General features: G+C 39.2%; 1 protein-coding gene across 2 annotated transcripts in view; it reads left to right on the top strand.

Moving 5' to 3' along the window:
• The window catches only part of EML1 (EMAP like 1), a 122,208-nt gene that overhangs the window by 88,892 nt on the left and 12,880 nt on the right, over positions 1–20,436 (top strand). For both annotated transcript variants that reach the window (XM_065404518.1, XM_065404517.1), the window contains 9 exons: positions 4,271–4,420; positions 5,920–5,989; positions 7,288–7,398; positions 7,684–7,779; positions 8,404–8,538; positions 12,484–12,583; positions 17,961–18,115; positions 19,634–19,759; positions 20,065–20,196. In XM_065404518.1, coding sequence (XP_065260590.1) covers positions 4,271–4,420; positions 5,920–5,989; positions 7,288–7,398; positions 7,684–7,779; positions 8,404–8,538; positions 12,484–12,583; positions 17,961–18,115; positions 19,634–19,759; positions 20,065–20,196 — 1,075 coding nt within the window. The remainder of the gene's footprint in view (positions 1–4,270; positions 4,421–5,919; positions 5,990–7,287; positions 7,399–7,683; positions 7,780–8,403; positions 8,539–12,483; positions 12,584–17,960; positions 18,116–19,633; positions 19,760–20,064; positions 20,197–20,436) is intronic.

The raw sequence follows: 20,436 nt of genomic DNA, 5'->3' as shown, positions 1-20,436 counted from the left end.
TTCAGCTCTGTAGTGATTTCACTGGATAGTGGGGAACCTCTCTGCTGCTACCCCTTCTGCACTGTCTTTTCACCTCAACACTGTCTGTATACCAAGTCTAAAGTTCCGCTCCCTTAGATCAGCTTATCAGTGAGCTCAGTTCCAGTAATCACTAAGAAAGAACCAGGACTTTCAGATCAGTCTAGTCAGCTCTGTTTTTTCAAACACTTGAGGAGGGAGGGTCAAATGGCTTCTGGGACGCTTTAAACAGGTCCACACTACCAGGTAGGAACATCTGTCCCTACTGCCTCTGACTCTTACTTGGATATGGCATCACAACCGTACACTTAGTGAGTGAGGTTAACCTTAGGGTGACTCCCTTAATTAGAGCGGGTTAATTACAGCCCTTCTGCCCTTTACTCATACAATGAGGAGAACAACATTTCATTTCCCCTGCATTCAATACTAAAGTGAATTTTAACCCCAAATAGCCAAAACTGATCACTTTGTCAACGAAGGACTGACTGCTGATACCCTAGCCAGAAAACATGTAGCTATGCAAACAGTCTGCTCCTGAGCTCTTTCCGCCCCCCCCCCCCCCCCCCGTTTATCACTAGATGTCAGGGGAGAGCTCATTCTGACCCTGCTTACATATGTTCAGTGCAATAAAGAAGCGGGAGCCAGTGGAGAGATGTGAAGAGAGGGGTGATATGGTCAAGCAATGGGCTAGGAGATTCTTGCATCAGCATCGTAACTGGATACGATCAGGGCAAAATTGCATTTGTCAAGGCCAGAGAGAAGGATGTTGTAGTAATCTAGATATAAGATGATGAGAACCTGGACGAGAATAATTGCCTTGTGGGTAGTTAGGAAAAGCTATATCTTAGAGATATTATGCAGAAAGAATTGGCAAGCTTTAGACATAGCCTGGATGCAAGGACCTAGAGAGAGATCTGAGTCAAAGATGACACCCAGATTATGAGCCTGAACGACAGGCAGAATGGTGATGGAGATAGGAGGGTTTGACTAAGAGCACTGTTTTATCCAGGTTGAACTTGAGCTGACAGCTAGACATCCATAAGGAGATATCAGAGAGACAGAAGGAAACAGGTCTGGAGTAAAGAGGTAGATCTGTGAGCTGTCATCATAGAGATGGGAGTTGAATTTGTGTTTGCAGATTGTAGGTGAGATTATCCAGAGAGGGAGAACAGATGCGAACCAAAGATATAGTCCTATGGAGCCCTACACAAAACTGGAGGGAGAATAAGGTGGATCCTCTGGAGGACACACTGAAGGAGGGATTAAAGAGGAGGAGGAAAACCAGGAAAGGATATAGTTACAGAAGCCAAGGGGAGGACAAGATTTCACAAAGAAGAGGATGGTCGACTGTGTCAAAGGCAACTGACAGGTCAAATAGGATGAGGATGGAGTACTAGTTCTGACCTTAGGCTAGGAAAAGGTCATTAGAGACTTTGGCAAGAGCTGATTCAGTGGAATGCAAAGGGCGGAAGCCAGACAGGAGAGGGTTTAGGATGGAACTGGAGGAGAGGACCCCCAGACAATGACTGAGAACAGCTCATTCTTATCTTAGAGATAACTGGGAGGAGTGGCAGTAGTAGAAGCAGCAGGGGTGGGTTTTTTTTTCAAGATTGGAGAGACTAAAGCATGTGTGTATTGTAAACCAGAGGAGAGTGAGAGGTTAAGGAGAAGAGATGGGGAGGGATGAGAATGAGCATAAGGGAGCTCAGCTGATAGGATGGTTTCACTGAGGCAAGTACCTGGGTTAGAGGAGGAGAGCAGATGAGGAAGCATCTGCAATTGTGATGGGAGAGAGTTGTAGGAGGGGAGGGGAGAAGGTCACTTTGTATTTTGTTCAGTTTTCTCTTGGAAGAAATCAGTGAGCTGTGTGGAGAGAGAAGTAGAGGCAGGAGGAGGATTTGAGGAGTGACTCAAAGGTGTCAAAAAGGCAGCTGGGATTGAGGACCTGAGACTCAATTAAGCTGGCAAAGAGTTGTTTAACTAGGAAGATGGCAGAACTGAAAGAAGAGAAAACAGATTTGTAAGGGAAGAAGTCAGCTTGTTCCTGAGATTTCTGCAGCGTGAGAACAGGAGCAGAGGAAGCAGGTGTTGGGGGAGAGCCAGGACTAGGGGTTGGCAGGATGGACCTTGTGATCAAAGAGTGGGGCAAAAGAGTCAAGCGTGGAGGAGAGTGAAACATGGAGAGAATTAACAACCATATAAATGAAAGAAAGTGAAGAGAGGGCTGAGAGCAGACGAGAAGTCACTAATGCTGATGGATTGGAAGTTATGTAAATGCCAAGTGACAGGGCATGAGGGAGGGGCTCATGAGTGATGCTAAAAGAGACCAGGTAATGGTCAGAGGGGGGAATTCAGCAACAGAGAGAGAGAGCAGTGCCCCTTTTTAATGAGATTTGAGCCATGGTGCAGATCAAATGAAGGGGGATGGGTGAGGTAACACACAGCTAAGGGGTTGGATGGGTCATCAACATAGAAGTTGAAGTCACAGAGGATGGGGGTAGGAGATTGTGAGGAGAAGAAAAGAGAAAGCCAGGAGTTGAAATCAGAGAAGAAGGCTGATGGGGAGGAGTTGGGTAGATGGTAAATGACAACATAGAGGGGTATGGAAAATTGGTTGCAATGCTGCTCAAAAGAGAAGAGAGTGGGAAGTGGGAGGAAAAAAGATATTTTTTCCAAACTAGATAAATATTTTATATATAATAGTTATTTACTTAAGGATTTCCTCCATATAAATAAAGTTATATGCCATAATATTACTTAACTTCTTGACTTTCATACACTCCGACTTCTAACCTCTATGGGCTTGATTCTGCAATGTGTTGAAGTCTAAGGAAGTTTTGATATTGACTTCAATGGGAATAGGATTGGACTTTATACAGACAAATAGGAAGATTGAGCCAATAAAGTGGTGTCCTGTAATCCAATGATAAAGTTTTCTTAAAAATAGGAAGCTTTAGTTTTCCTCTTCATTACCAATAAGTCATCCGTAAGAGAGACACTTGCTATTTTCATTCACGCATGCTTCTTTATTACTTTACAGTTAGGGTATCTCAAAAAACTTAACGGAGTGTTGGTTGAAACTTTCAAATCTGGTAGCCTAAAATTGGGTTCCTGAATACATATTTAGGTGCCCAAATACAAGTGGCTGTATTTTCAGAAATGCTGAGCAATCACTCACTAGTCCTGTTGAAGTCAGTGGGAGGTGCAAGAGTTCAGCACCTTTGAAAAGTCAGGAAACCTTTATTTAATTGCCTAATTTTAGGCACCCAAGTTTGAAAAATTTGGCCTCACTTCCTGCATCATATCAACGCATGGTTGAACAGCAGGGTCAAACCATCTTTGCCCATAATGAATGGAGGACAAAATATGTATTCATTTCTATATTCTTTTTATTATTAAAAATCACTTCTAAACCACAGTAGATTTATACTGCACTTTATAAACATTATCTCTGCCTCAAAAAGCTTTACAATCTAATTGTATATACTAAAAGACCTGGGGGAAAATAAAGCATTGTGTTATATTAATGTTGTATGTCAGTGGTTGTCAACCTTTTCCATAACACAACCCCTTTCTTCCATACTGGACCACCTCGGAATATCCTCCCATTTAGCCAGGACCTAGCTGAGACCACACTCTCCCATATTAGCAGGGTCGCCATGTCCCCTGATGCCTGTTTATTACATACTTGAGTAAGACAACTTAATTTGGCCAAATTGTGATCTCATTTACACAGGTTTAAACCTGTATTAACTCCAGTTATTTCACTGGACTTAGTTTGGTTTATCACTGATGTGACTGGCATCAGGATCTGGCCCACTGCCTTTTCAATACTGTACCAGTTAATTGAAATGTATGATGCAACTCTTTACTATCCAGATAGATATGAAACTGTAAATGACGAGGATAATGAATCAATCACCCTGAACAAAGGATAAGGCAATCAGTCCTGATATGATGCAGAGAGTGGTACTGGATGACCTACTAGAGTTCGCTTCCAGCCCAAATGATTCTTTCATATAACCAATCAATTTAAATAATAAGTGCACTTGAAACAAAGCTGGTAGTTTGCACAAATGTCAAAGGATAGTAAAGACACCAGGAATTGCCATGGAAGTATATTGCCTGCACTGCAAGTTTGCAGGGATCTGGTATTTTCACTGTACAGAAGGGGCTACAATATGTTATTTTCCATGTGTCAGTCTCTTAATTCATAAGAAGTAGTGTTATTTCTTCTTAACAAGCATGCTAGCTATGGGTATAGGGGTCGGGACTGTCGCAGTAACCTATACCTACTTCCAACGGGCGAAACTGTGTATTTCATTGCATCAGTAGTTGTGTTATACAATGTTGAAGAACAACTTCAGAGACATTACACTGGTCACAATGATGATGTGAAGTGGTAAGTCTCCAAAACATTCTTATTTTTTTATAGAAATGGGGTTCTGAGAAATGCTAATGTTGCCTTTAAAAAAATTAATTAATGTTCTTTCCTCTCTGAAAAGAGAATTCTAGTAATTTAACCTCTAAATCTTCATGTGTTAGATGTTTGTTACCTAAGAGACTGCCTGTCATCTTGGCTCATCTGATAACTCTGCATTTCCTTCCAGAAGATCTATTCTAGTCCATCTATCACCATAATATTTATATGCTTTTTATTCTAGATCCGCACAGAGTGGTTATAAAGTGCAGTTTCAGTTTCCAGTGTTTGGTTCCCATAACTGGTCTCTCTTTACATACTTAGAGAAGGTGGAAAATCTAGATATTTGACTTTGTTGTTAGACCTGCTTACCTTCAGGTTCTATGGTCTATTTGTCTATATTCCCCTCCCTTATGTCTTTGTTGTTAAGATAATTTGGTCATGACCTTTGTTTATTCTTAAGGCTCCTCTTAATACTTTTTAGCATGACTGTATAAATGCTTCTAGCTTCCTTTATCTACATTTCTCTAGGTTAAGCATTATGAAACACCTTTTTGCCTCTATAAGAGGCTAAAAATAGTACTGATAATGGAATCTGGTTGCAACCTTAGCTATATAGGGCCATGAACATGCTCCATGAAATGAATTCATCGCATAGCTTAGTGGTTTTACAGTGAGATTTTAACTTGGATTTTGATTAACTGTTCCATCTCATCTATCTTTTTCAAAATCTCCTACTCCTTTGAATTTTTCAAAGCATTCAGGGTTTTAGAGAGTGGATAATATTCTGTATTGAAAGTAGAGTGAATTCCTTATCCCCTAGCTGTCAAAGTTCATTTTGCTTGGCACTCTGCCTCCAGGACTAAGTGAGAAGCAGCTGCAGTGAAAGAAGAATTAACATATTTGCAGTATTGCTTGCTCTCGTCTTAAACAATACATTGATGATTTCTCTTCTCTTGGGTACAGTGGTAACTGCTGAGTACATTTTGTTTATCTGAACAGCTGATTCTAGGGGTCAAATGGTTTAATTTCTTGGTTCTGGAATTCTGTTTCTGAGACTTAGATTCACTGACCTAAAATTTGTACCTTTGTAGAATTTTGAAGTGGATAACAATAGTATTTTTCCAGAGCAAGAGGAAGGATAATCAAAGCCTAAACTTGATAAAAAGAACCAAGTAGTACTGTACTACTGTACTGTATGTTAAGAAACTGGAAGGGCATAAACGAATCACTAACTGGTTCTAGTGTCTGAGTTGTAGTGATAGAAGAGTTTGGGGAATAAAAGGTCATGAAAGTAGTTTTGTCTCTATTTTGGGGATACATTTTTTAGATGTTACATTCCTAATATGCATTTATGTAACTGAAGTAATTAGACTAAGTCTGTAGACTCTTGTTTTAGTCTGCATGGAATTTGGCATTTGGATGTTACAATATATCATCAATGCTTTAAATATGAAGGTTGACAACTTTTTCTTTTCCAGCCTAGCTGTCCATCCTGACCGGATCACCATAGCAACGGGTCAGGTTGCAGGTACCTCTAAGGATGGAAAAGTGAGCAAACCTTTTGTTTACAGTAACATGCTCATATTTCACAAGACATATTTTTGTATTGTAGTTAGTAGTATATGACCTCTGTGCAGTAGTTAAATCACCCTTGAATTTTAAAAATTAAAAATGCAAAGCATTATACTCTTAATTTGACAGAAGCTAATTGAATGATGCCAAGGTAGCCAATGGAATTGTCAAGTTCCATCAGCTAGTTCCATTTTCTGATGCCGTCTGTCTGTCTCTGACTCTCCAGATCCATTCCTTACAGAGAACACGAGGAGGTTTGGAGGTGGGCTCCAGAGGAAAGATGGGACCATGAGATCCAAAATTTTGATAGCTGTGTTTGTCTTGTTTTTAAAAATAATCAACACTGTTATTTGAAAGAAGCTGAGTTTTCTTTAAGGGTTAGTTTTATTAATTAATGATCAATAAGCAATCAAGAGTAATAATTGGGCCTGATACAGCATTAAAACGTCAGTTAACTTAAAAGTTTTACACACACACACACATTTTAGAATTTGGCCTTCATTTATTAGTCTATTGTATACGTAGAATAAATTCTCTGCAATTCTTCCTAGTTGCTTTGAGGTAATATTTTTAATTAACACATATTTACAGGGACTGCCCTCTAGTGGATTTAAGAAGCATTTAAGTCTCCATCATATTGAGCAATGTGCTCTATTATCTTTGTATTACTGTAAGTGATTGTTAGGAGAGAACTTTAAACATGTACATTTGACATGCAAATAATTTTAATTATTCATATATTGAATTGATTTTAGGCTAAACAAAGATGGTTCTGACCAATGTTATAAAAAGGGAGACTAATAATAAAGTCCTTTTCTATGGCCAACTTTCCACTGTTGTTGAAAGTAATCAGCCAGTAACTGATTTTCTTGTTTTTGTTTATTGTGCATTAGTAATTTGATACCAGCTAGAAACAATATATTGTTTGCTGCAGTTAAGACTCTGTGACCTTGGAGCAGGACATGAAATGGGCTAATTGTAGATCTGATCTTGCAAGGTGCTTAACACCTCCCACTTAGTACTGGGCACCTGGGATTGGAGGTTGCTCTTTGCCCTGCCGGATTAATCGCAATGACTAGGCATATGTGTGGATATTACTGGGTCATTTGCTAGGCCATCTGTCATTATACAGCAGGAGAACTATATTGGTGTTACTAATAATACTGATATTAAATGTTAATAACATGGGTTTTCACGTATTTTCAAATTTTAAAAAATGCTGATACTCTTTCCCAACATTTTTTTTCAGTTGCTTCTGCTTTAATTTTTTACAGCAATTACCACCCCATGTACGTGTTTGGGATTCTGTTACTTTGAATACACTGCATATCATTGGGATGGGCTTTTTTGACCGTGCTGTCACCTGCATTGCTTTTTCTAAGTCTGTAAGTAAATGCATGTATAAAGTGTTTGTGTGCTGAATGTATAGTTAAATTATTTAAAGTTTCATATACACAGCATTCTGAAAAAATTGAGAGCTAAATCTTGTACTACTCAAGCAAAACTCCACAGTTTACTTCCGTCTGTAGGATTTGGATCTAAAGATTTTAATTGGAAGTAGAATAACATTTTTCACTTTCAGTTAGGCAGTAATGTTTAATAACTTTTAGATTTGTACCTACACATTTCTGAATTATTTTATAAATGATTTTTAAAATGTTTTGCTTCAGAATGGAGGAAGTAACCTTTGTTCCGTGGATGATTCAAATGACCATGTGCTTTCTGTATGGGACTGGCAGAAGGAAGAGAGGCTGGCAGATGTCAAGGTGTTGCAATAAGATATTTTGTGCAATAAAATGCTTGCTTGTATGCAGATCTGAATTTTTGTCGTCAAATTTCTTTCTGTACCTTTTAATTCTTATTAGTGCTTTCATTTATAAAGGACAAAGAATATAAAGTACAGATACCTGAAATATTTCTTCTCATGGTTGAAAATAATGTGGGGGGCTTTTCGGAGGGAGGGAGGGAAGGAAAAGGGTCTTATTTTTGCTTTGCTGTCACAATCATGTTAGAGTTTATTAAGAAATTTTAAAAAGCAACTATAGGGATGTATAAGAGGGCATACAGAAAAATGCTGTAAACAAATTTTAATTTGAGAGCTTCCTCTTAAGAATATCGGACACAGTTTTGAAGACATGCTTCAAATGTATAGACATTAGAAAATGTTTTCACTTCACTCTTTCCTTCAAGACATTTTATCCAAAGTGCTTGTTATATCAGTCTGTTGTCACTTAAAGTAAAAAATCAGCAAAAAAATTTCAATCCAAATATGGTACATAATTATGTGTCATAAGTTGACTAATTTGTTTAACAAGAACACACTTGTAAATTAATCATTTTGTTTTATCTGTATTTTAAATTTTGATACATTGTTTTTCTTTCTTTTCAAGTGTTCTAATGAGGCGGTATTTGCAACAGATTTTCATCCTACAGACACAAATATAATAGTTACATGTGGAAAATCACACCTTTACTTTTGGATGTTAGAAGGGAACTCCCTTATTAAAAAGCAAGGATTATTTGAGGTAAAGTAGTATATGCTCCTAACTTTTCTTTTATAGCAATGCTATATGCACACAGCAATAACGTTTATTTAAGGCTGGAATGAATCAAAACAACATGGTAATTAAACCTGCTATTTTCTAATATTGTATTTTGTACAGCATTTGTAATATATTATTACAGTACCTTAGCATAGCGTGCAGCAGTCCTAGGTGGTTATCACTACAGTGAAGGTCAAAATCTGGTTTCCATTCTAGCCTCTACATTCTTGTTTTCATTTTCTCTTAATTTTCTCAAATTCCTTTTGGGTTGAAAGTTTCCATGTTTGGCCAGAGCCCAAAGGTGGTAGGGGTTTTTTTAGGTTTTTTTCCCCTAAGGGTAATTTGAGAAATACAACTTGACTGAGTTGCAAATTTATGTGAACATTAATTTTCTTTCCCATATGTTCTTTTCAGATCTAAAGTTCTGCACGTACATATTTCAAAACGAGACAAAGCTAAAAATTCCACTCTTAGTCTATTTTGTAAATATCATTTTTACTTAAAGGTCTTGCTTTTAAAAAAGTAGGTCTGAACTCCACTTTGATTTTTGCATTTCCATTTGCATGCATAGTTACTACAGTTGCAAGCACAAATAAAATGTTTCTGCAGTGTGTACAGATGGCTACTATAGTGTCTAGTTAACCATTGCTTGTTTAAATTATCTGACTTGAAAGTGCAATCAAAGTAACTGCATAAAGAAATGTCAGCATGCATAATGTGTGTGTAACGGGGATGGATTACTAAAATTCTATTATGCTTAACTATATTACATTTCCCTTTTTTCTGCACCTCAGCTTAACTCCTTGCTGAAGCACAGGCCAGATTTCTGTTTTTTCAGGACTTTTCAGAAAGCATTACACAGAGTTAAATCTCAGGGCTGAGCATAAAGGGGCATATGAATGTTTAGCATATCTGGCACATAAATACCTTGCAACGCCAGCTTCAGCAGTGCCATGTGAACACTTGTTCTCACTTTCAGGTGACATTGTAAATAAGAAGCGGGCTGCATTCTCTCCTGTAAATGTAAAGCAACTTGTTTGTCTTAGTGATTGGCTGAACAAGAAGTAGGACTGAGTGGACTTGTAGGCTCTAAAGTTTTACATTTTTTTGTTTTTGAGTGCAGTTATTTAAAAAAAAAAATTCTACATTTCATGATAAAGAGATTGCACTACAGTACTGGTATGAGGTAAATTGAAAAATACTGTTTCTTTTGTTTCTCTTCTTTACAGTGCAGATCTTTGTAATCAAAAATAATATAAAGTGAGCACTGTACACTTTCTATTCAGTGTTGTAACTGAAATCAATATATTTGAAAATGTAGAAGAACATCTAAAAATATGTATAAAACTTAAATTGGTATTCTATTATTGATTAACAGTGCAATTAAAACTGCGATTAATCATGGCTATTTTTTTAATCTCACAATTAATAAAAAAAAAATTAATTGTTTGACAACCCTACATTAAGTAGTAAATCCTTATACAGACTTCTTCACTTTGTTGCTGTTACATATATTTAAATGAAAGGGTTTAACGTGACATTTACACTTCTATACTTTACTACACATATTCTCCTCTGATATTCTTTCAGAGATAACTTTTCAAACTCTGTATAGTGGTCATAATATGCAGTGTGTGTCACCTGGATTCTTCAGAGTCTGAGAGGAATGGCAGCACCTCTGTTCTTTTCTGAATGCTTCAAAGCCTTATCAGCAAAAAAAAGTCTGGGGATCCTTACAGCTAGCAGCATTCCAGTCCTTGAGTTAATAGCTGATTGGTTTACTCAGCTGCTGGTGAAACAGGAATCTATAGCCTATATCCAAAGAGTTAGCCAGCCCTCACAGCCAGGGCCGGCTCCAGGCACCAGCTGAGCAAGCAGGTGCTTGGGGTGGCCAAGGGGAAGGGGCGGCACCTCAGGCTCTTCGGCGGCAATTCGGCAGAGTGTCCCTCGGTCCCTCTCGGAGGGAAGGACCTGCCGCCGAATTGCCGCCGAAGAAGAAAGCGGCAGGGTGGAGCTGCCGCGGATCGCGATTGCGGCTTTTTTTTTTTTTTCCGCCGCTTGGGGCGGCAAAAACTCTGGAGCCGGCCCTGCTCACAGCAGACATTTCTCTTCGTTCTGCTGAGCCCGCAGCCAGTCAGCCATAGGGCTGTCTTTAACTTCTATATCTATAACCTTCCCTCCCCGCCCCCCAGTTCTGATTGACTAAGCTCTCAAATGATGAGTATGCGTGGGACCTGCAAAACTTACTGCTGGGGGAATTCTGCACATCTGCAGATGTGCAGAATTCCTCTGTCCACATAATTTTGTATTTTCCCGCATAAAATACATTCTGCTCAAGAAGTGCTGCTGTGCCACCTTTTGCCCACCAGAGGACACTGTGGCACCAGAACAGCTAGCTGCAAGAATGCATCATAGCGGCCTCTGGTGGGCAAAAGGCAGACTGCATCACTTCTGGAACAGTGTGTATTTTCTGTGGGGGGAAAAAAATTCTCTGCCCAGTGCTGCAGAATTCCCCCAGGAGTAGAAGTTCATCACAGCACCCTGCCCATGGAGCCAGGTTAGGACAGAGCGAAGCACACGGCTGCTGGGGGATCATAGATTGGGGTTCAGAATGGCTAGTGGGGGGACAGACTGGGGCATGGACTCAGGAGCTAGTGGGGTGACAGAATTGAGCCTGGAGATGGGAGAGAGGGGCTGCAGAGACATATGGGGATAGGGGTGCAGGGACGGGCAGATGTGCCTGATTGAATAGGAGGGGCTTGGGGTTAGCCAGGGTCTGCATGGGGGAGGTTTCCCAACTCCCTAACAATCCCCGCCCAAAAAACCTTCTCGCACCCACACCCAACACCCTCCAGGTTCACTCCTAGGCTCCTTCCCTCTCCCTCAGCTCTTCCATTACTCCTGACTCCCCCAAGCCTTGCACTGCTTCTGACATGTGCAGGAAATACTGTTCTGTATTGTAATTTAAATGAGTTACTCAAAGTTCTGTATTAATATGCCTAGTAAGGAATTTGTCAAAAAATTTTTTACCAGACTCTTTACTTTTGGTCTGTATTGTTACAGACATACTTGCTGACAGATATTTTGAAATAAATTACCCAAATAATTGAAACTGGCATGATTATATTGTGTTATTTTGACAAATAAAATATGCAGAATTTTGAAGAATTTTCAAATAGTATGTGCAGAATTTTTAATTTTTTGGAGCAGAATTCCCCCAGGAGTGAAAACTGCTTGCCCTAAATGAAAATGTCTTATACAGCTTCACAAACAGCTACAGAGCATGCTTAGTAACTGCCATGCCCTACTTCTGGATGTTTCTATGCCCTCTAGCTCAGTTTCTCTGGACCTGTGCACAAAACATAGCATATTCAGAAAAAAAAATCCATGTCTCCTCCCCACTGCTTCTCTCCCTTTCTTTGGGCTATTTTTTTTTCCAAATGCTGCAGTATAAAGCATGTGGGCTATACATGTGCCAGTTGGCTTCTACTTTTTAAAATCTGTCTCCTTAAGCAAGCCAAGTTGAAGAAAATTACTCAAGTAATTGTAAAGTTAAACATTTTAAAGTTGGAACTCTTAAATATGTGCCTTGACATTTTCTGTTTTCATTTTTAAATGCATTTTTAAGGATAGCCTCAGTTAAGCTGAGAAAGTATTACAGATGCATTTGTTACTTCCAGAACAAATATACCTGGAGCACCTACGCCTCACAGAACTTCCTCATTGTTCTTCAAAGAAATCTCAAGCTTTTCTGACAGTGTTTGCAGACCTTAATTTCTGAAAGCCTATAGTAGCTCCTGCTTTTTTTTTCAGATGAATAAAAAGAAAATTACAGCATTAATATTAGGACTAAATTGAATTAAATATATACAGCTAAAAGGAATGGACTGTGTGTTGCTGTAAATGTACTCATTCTCTACCATACAGAAACAAGAGAAGCCAAAGTTTGTCCTGTGTGTGACCTTTTCTGAAAATGGTGATACAATTACAGGAGACTCAAGTGGAAACATCTTAGTCTGGGGAAAAGGTAAGACAAGACAGATTATAACAGTGCATTGTATACTACATTGAAATAGAACAACTGTTTATTTTCCTTCGAGTGATTGTGCACGTATACATTCCACTGTAAGTGTATCTGTGCCCAGTGCATTTGAGTCAGATAATTTTGACAGCAGTACCACTAGGCAGCACATGCGACCCTGCCCTCCTTGTGGTTAGAGCCAAGGGCATAAAAGGGGCATGACTGCTGCCTACTTCTCAGTTCCTTCTTATGGCAAGAACTGGAGCTCTCCATCACTCTTGAGCCTCGGTTAGCCAGCTTAGAAAGAGAATTTCTCACTTTGTATATAGTTATAATTCATTTACTATTGTTATAGTTTAGTAGGCAATTAGCGGACAGTGATTTTAGGGATTTTTGCCATGCAGAAATACCCCGGATTTAAACAGTGTGCCACATGCCGGGCTGTTATCCCTGTCACTGATAAACATAACAGCTGCCTAATTTGTTAGTGTGGAAGAAAACAATCCTCACTCTGCGTTTGTTAGCAACAAGTCAGAGGGAAGACTGCGGTCGGACAGAGGGGTCCCCTGACTTTAGGCAGATCTTCCCCCTACAAGCAGTACAAGACAAGTATTTATACCTTCCCATGACATACATCAACGGCTAATTTGTTTTGTTTATACAAATTCTCTCCAGATGCTACCTTATCTCAAGGTTTCTGCTTAAGTCAGCATTCCATCCTTATCAACTGAAAGCAAGGCGAGAACAGCATCTCCTACAACTCTCGCATTGTTAGGGTTAGGGTTTCCTTTCGCCTAATCCTTAAATGGTCTAAAGACATCTACCCCCAGATCCTCTTTTTTCTCTTACTTTTCTGCTTCCACATTAGGGAATTTCTCCTCCACATGTCTCGCCTAATCATAGATTCATAGATTCTAGGACTGGAAGGGACCTCAAGAGGTCATCGAGTCCAGTCCCCTGCCCGCATGGCAGGACCAAATACTGTCTAGACCATCCCTGATAGACATTTATCTAACCTACTCTTAAATATCTCCAGAGATGGAGATTCCACAACCTCCCTAGACAATTTATTCCAGTGTTTAACCACCCTGACAGTTAGGAACTTTTTCCTAATGTCCAACCTAGACCTCCCTTGCTGCAGTTTAAACCCATTGCTTCTTGTTCTATCCTTAGAGGCTAAGGTGAACAAGTTTTCTCCCTCCTCCTTATGACACCCTTTTAGATACCTGAAAACTGCTATCATGTCCCCTCTCAGTCTTCTCTTTTCCAAACTAAACAAACCCAATTCTTTCAGCCTTCCTTCATAGGTCATGTTCTCTAGACCTTTAATCATTCTTGTTGCTCTTCTCTGGACCCTTTCCAATTTCTCCACATCTTTCTTGAAATGCGGTGCCCAGAACTGGACACAATACTCCAGCTGAGGCCTAACCAGAGCAGAGTAGAGCGGAAGAATGACTTCTCGTGTCTTGCTCACAACACACCTGTTAATACATCCCAGAATCATGTTTGCTTTTTTTGCAACAGCATCACACTGTTGACTCATATTTAACTTGTGGTCCACTATAACCCCTAGATCCCTTTCTGCCGTACTCCTTCCTAGACAGTCTCTTCCCATTCTGTATGTGTGAAACTGATTTTTTCTTCCTAAGTGGAGCACTTTGCATTTGTCTTTGTTAAACTTCATCCTGTTTAACTCAGACCATTTCTCCAATTTGTCCAGATCATTTTGAATTATGACCCTGTCCTCCAAAGCAGTTGCAATCCCTCCCAGTTTGGTATCATCCGCAAACTTAATAAGCGTACTTTCTATGCCAATATCTAAGTCGTTAATGAAGATATTGAACAGAGCCGGTCCCAAAACAGACCCCTGCGGAACCCCACTCGTTATGCCTTTCCAGCAGGATTGGGAACCATTAATAACAACTCTCTGAGTATGGTTATCCAGCCAGTTATGCACCCACCTTATAGTAGCCCCATCTAAATTGTATTTGCCTAGTTTATCGATAAGAATATCATGCGAGACCGTATCAAATGCCTTACTAAAGTCTAGGTATACCACATCTACAGCTTCTGCCTTATCCACAAGACTTGTTATCCTATCAAAGAAAGCTATCAGATTGGTTTGACATGATTTGTTCTTTACAAATCCATGCTGGCTGTTCCCTATCACCTTACCACCTTCCAAGTGTTTGCAGATGATTTCCTTAATTACTTGCTCCATTATCTTTCCTGGCACAGAAGTTAAACTAACTGGTCTGTAGTTTCCTGGGTTGTTTTTATTTCCCTTTTTATAGATGGGCACTATATTTGCCCTTTTCCAGTCTTCTGGAATCTCTCCCGTCTCCCATGATTTTCCAAAGATAATAGCTAGAGGCTCAGATACCTCCTCTATTAGCTCCTTGAGTATTCTAGGATGCATTTCATCAGGCCCTGGTGACTTGCAGGCATCTAACTTTTCTAAGTGATTTTTAACTTGTTCTTTTTTTATTTTATCTGCTAAACGTACCCCCTTCCCATTAGCATTCACTATGTTAGGCATTCCTTCAGACTTCTCGGTGAAGACTGAAACAAAGAAGTCATTAAGCATCTCTGCCATTTCCAAGTTTCCTGTTACTGTTTCTCCCTCTTCACTAAGCAGTGGGCCTACCCTGTCTTTGGTCTTCCTCTTGCTTCTAATGTATTGATAAAAAGTCTTCTTGTTTCCCTTTATTCCTGTAGCTAGTTTGAGCTCATTTTGTGCCTTTGCCTTTCTAATCTTGCCCCTGCATTCCTGTGTTGTTTGCCTATATTCATCCTTTGTAATCTGTCCTAGTTTCCATTTTTTATGAGACTCCTTTTTATTTTTTAGATCATGCAAGATCTCGTGGTTAAGCCAAGGTGGTCTTTTGCCACATTTTCTATCTTTCCTAACCAGCGGAATAGCTTGCTTTTGGGCCCTTAATAGTGTCCCTTTGAAAAACTGCCAACTCTCCTCAGTTGTTTTTCCCCTCAGTCTTGATTCCCATGGGACCTTACCTATCAGCTCTCTGAGCTTACCAAAATCTGCCTTCCTGAAATCCATTGTCTCTATTTTGCTGTTCTCCCTTCTACCCTTCCTTAGAATTGCAAACTCTATGATTTCATGATCACTTTCCTGTTCTCCATGAGATTTCTGTCTGAAGGTTCATCTCCCCTACAAGGTGATGGGTCCCTCTTCAGAGCCTGACCCTGACCACAAGAAAGTAGAGAGTCCTCCACAAGGAGTGCCCTTCTGGTTGCCACAGCTCCAAAGCTTAGATCTTCCTGTCTTGCGGCTTCATCAAAGCTTTCAAAACTGTCTGAGGCTGATAGGCCACACTCTTAATCTTAGATTGGAAAAGAGAAGACTGAGAGGGGACATGATAGCAGTTTTCAGGTATCTAAAAGGGTGTCATAAGGAGGAGGGAGAAAACTTGTTCATCTTAGCCCCTAAGGATAGAACAAGAAGCAATGGGCTTAAACTGCAGCAAGGGAGGTTTAGGTTGGACATTAGGAAAAAGTTCCTAACTGTCAGGGTGGTTAAACACTGGAATAAATTGCCTAGGGAGGTTGTGGAATCTCCATCTCTGGAGATATTTAAGAGTAGGTTAGATAAATGTCTGTCAGGGATGGTCTAGACAGTATTTGGACCTGCCATGAGGGCAGGGGACTGGACTCAATGACCTCTCGAGGTCCCTTCCAGTCCTAGAATCTATGAATCTATGAATCACAAAAAGTCCTGTGGTGCCAGGAGCAGGTCCCTTAATTAACAAAAAACCCTTGACAGATTATTTGAGGTGTCACAATAACAGTAGGCCTGAAAAGGTTACAGTGCTTTTATTTAGAACAGTTAGAACTAAAAATGACAATATACTGCTGCTCTACTTATTAATCTGAATCTACAGTTTTAATGACAGAAACACCACCTCCATCAATTTCATTCTCTAATAAAATGTGAGAGTTAAACGGAGTGGCTCAGATTTTTAAGCAAACAATTGTGGATAGCTTCATGGTCCCTCACTAATTCTCTGTTTGTGATTTCTAGAAAGAAAAGCCTCTGTCTTAGGCTTCAGGCAGCAGCATTTGCATGAAGACAAACAGCAACAATACCCTAAGGATATTTACTGTTAGGGGGACAATGGGCTTAGGAGAACTCCACAACAGGGTCTGCCAACAAAGGGAGATGGGATATGGGTCATAGGCACCTCTGTTCCATCTCCCAAGAGACTGAAAATCAACTCTGTAGAGCAGAGGAGGAAGGGTTGGTGAAATCCCCAGGAAAGGCAGTATGAACTGAAACCCCAATGATCTACTCTTGTAGAGCTTTGCCCACCTGAGTGCTGTTGGTCAGCTCATCTCTGCTTCTACTTCTGCTCCTCACAGGCACTTTGTACTGCTGTTGGGGAAGACAGAGGAAATAGTATTTTAGCTCAGCTCCTTTCTCTCTCTTCTCTTTCCTCAGATCTCCACCAGTCATACCTCAAAGCAAGAGATTTGACACCCATCCACTCCAAGTAGAGTTAGACGGTCTGGGCTAGGAACTACACAGCTGTTTCCTCTCCCTTCCTCCCAGCTATTCTTTTGTGCTGTTGGAAAGGGAGCAGGGGTAAACAGGTGGGCGGGCAGCAGCCAGTGGCTTTGCATGGGGAGCGCAGTGCTCAGGAGGTCAGTTTGAGTTAATGCTAGTTGGCCCACTAGTTTCTCCTATGGCCGGCAGCACTCTTCTTCCCCCCACAGACAATTTTAAATCTTTCTTGGGTGGTGGGAGGAGGTGGTAGTAGCAGAGGGAATACTTGCCCTTGCAAAGACTGCCTCACCTGGCCAATTCTTTTGGGGACAGGCACAGGTGTTTTTTCCTTCCCCATCTCTGTGCTGCAGAGATTCTGATTTTTGCTGCTGTTTGAAGGCAAATATTGCTTCTACCTGCTTGTAATATCCTAAGTGAAAGGCTTTTCCCCTCCTAAAAACAGGAAACAGAAGAATGTTGTGATCCAAACAAATTCAATTTATCTGCAGTTAAAATAAACATGATTAAAAAGCAAACAAACAATATCAGTTTATTAACTTATATTGGCCCCTCACTTTTTTAAGATGTAAGGATTGCTTAAAAAAAAAAAAGTTACCCATGCTTGGTTGGAAAATGCAAGTTTAAATAATGGAATTGTTAATATTTTCTCCTTGTCGTTCACAATCGTGATTCTCAATTGCAAGTAAAACCTGTAAGTCAACATAGTTGGGTATATGCCACTTAAGAGATTTACTCTTTGAGCTATGACACATAACCATAGACTATAACTCCAGACTTGAGGTTGCTGTGAAAAATAAAGTAAAAATTATCCAATGAAATAAATATTTCAGTAATAACCTCTTTTCTCCATATGTCTAGGTACAAATAGAATAAGCTATGCACTTCAAGGAGCCCATGAGGGTGGCATTTTTGCACTTTGTATGCTGCGAGATGGTACACTGGTATCAGGAGGCGGAAAAGACAGAAAACTAATATCTTGGAATGGGAATTATCAAAAACTTCACAAGACTGAGGTGATATTACTGATCTTTAAATTTTACTTATTACTTTAAGTGGAAAATTAAAACGAACTTTCTTATGAACTGTGCTCCCTAAATCAGTACTCTTGTTTAGGACTCCTCATTCTGTGGCAGTCCCAGTCAAATCAATAAATAGAAAAATAAAATGATACATTAACTGATTTGTTAAACAGTCTTTTTTAATTTAATACATCCATTAGTTGGTAGGAAAGCGCCTAATTAAATTTTGCTTATATAAATTCTGCCCTTCTTTGTCAAATTATTAATAGTGACAGGCATTTTTAAATTTCAGGTTATTACAGTGCTTGGCAATAGCCAATACTAAACTACTTTCACATGTTTTATTTTCCAAAACCATGATGGTGATGATGATGGTTTTTATCACTTTCCATGCTTGGTCTTAGTCCAGCGGTGAATTTTAACATTTTTTTACTAAAATTTCTTGAGCCATTATGTAGGAATTTGCAAATTCAAACTTTATACAGGAATAGTCCCAGTGAGTGCATTTGTTACATCTGAAAAAGCAAACAGAGTTATGTGGCCATTTAGACATTGTGTAAAGAGCATGATCAGAGGAAAACTGTATATTCTGGTGGGTGAAGTTGGTAGGAAAGCGCCTAATTAAATTTTGCTTATATAAATTCTGCCCTTCTTTGTCAAATTATTAATAGTGACAGGCATCTAGAGTACTAGATGCTCTAGAGGCATTGCACATGCATTGGCAACTTGGGTAATGTGTCAGTTTTCTAAATCAAGTAAGAACACCTGCTGTTGGGCTTTCCCTGATTTTAACCACTGAAAATGTTCAGACTTCCTGCTCGGTTATTCTCACCCTACCCCCCCACCCCCAATAATGTTTTTTTTTATAATGGCTTATTATTAAATCATTTATTCTATTCAGATTTTCCACATTGTTGAGCTCTACGCACCAGATTGCACCAGAGTCTTCTAGGAAGCAGAAAGTTGGGTGCAATTAAAGCAGTGTACACTTGCAGAAGCAATAGATGCTGTACTTATGCAAAACCTGTCAGTACCTCCAAGAGCAGCTTAGTGATTTTTAATTTCTTTAAAAAGGAAAAGGATTTTGTATACAAAAAGACTTGATCCAATATTAATGTTTCACAGTTTATAAAATGTGGTTGAATTAATTGCTATAGGAAACATAACATTTTCATTTGCTGACTTACTTGGTTTTAGTTGCACAGATTTTATGTCCTATTAGTGTAGATGCCTTTTTGTGTAGTATTATATACATTATTGTAGCTCTATTGAAGTCAGTGGAGCTATGACAGTTTGCACCAGCTGAGGATCTGCCCATGGTGTCCTCTATTCTTTTATATTAAATTGTATAGCCCTGTATTTGACAAGACTCAGAGCTGTGTGACTGCTTTAAAAAAATCCATTTGTAAGGCCATATATCTTGAAATAAATACTTAAAAAAAACAGATTAACACTTGAGAAACCATTTTGTACCATCTGACTTACCAGTCCATTTATCTATTATGATCACAGATTCCAGAGCAGTTTGGTCCAATAAGAACAGTAGCAGAAGGGAAAGGTGATGTTGTGTTGATAGGCACTACTAGAAACTTTGTTCTACAAGGCACTCTATCAGGAGACTTTTTTCCAATTACCCAGGTGAGCTGTTTCCTCGCAAACTAATAAAAAGCATTAATGTTTTAAAATATGTAAGCGCAATAATAGAACTTGTCTAATGTTATGAAAATACAGAACTATTTAATTAATTTACTAGCACAGTGACTTCAGCAATAAAGAATCTGATCAAATAAGTACATACCGAAACTCAGCAGAATTTCTGAAGGCTTATTTATACAGTAAGCTAATTCTAATCATGTTAATTGGGAAGAATTAAACTTCATTAAAGGTGTTAACTTGGATGTTACTGTCCATCATCTGAAGAAACTTTGTTTGTATTTGTATAGGGTCACACTGATGAGCTATGGGGACTAGCCATCCATCCCTCTAAACCTCAGTTTTTCACTTGTGGACATGACAAACACATTACTCTCTGGGATGCTACCAGTCATCGTCCTGTCTGGAACAAAATTATAGAGGTATATACTATTAAGCCCACACTCTTCTCTTTCATAGAATAAAGCTTTTCAAATAAGTTAATTTAAAAAAAAATGTTTGTTAGATTATAAAAGGAGGGGAAGAATCAGTGAGATAGTATATACTTTAACTTTTTGAAAATGTTTCTACAATTCTAAAACCTGTAGCAGTGTTAAGCCAAACATTCTAAACCACTGACCCTTTTGCTAACCCAAAGCTAACTTGACTGTGGTATAATACAA

The sequence above is a fragment of the Emys orbicularis genome, chromosome 4 (genome assembly GCF_028017835.1).
Source record: "Emys orbicularis isolate rEmyOrb1 chromosome 4, rEmyOrb1.hap1, whole genome shotgun sequence".
Taxonomy (NCBI): Eukaryota; Metazoa; Chordata; order Testudines; family Emydidae; genus Emys; species Emys orbicularis.
The sequence above is the reverse complement of the archived record's forward strand: the minus strand, read 5'-3'. Positions and strand labels throughout refer to the sequence as shown.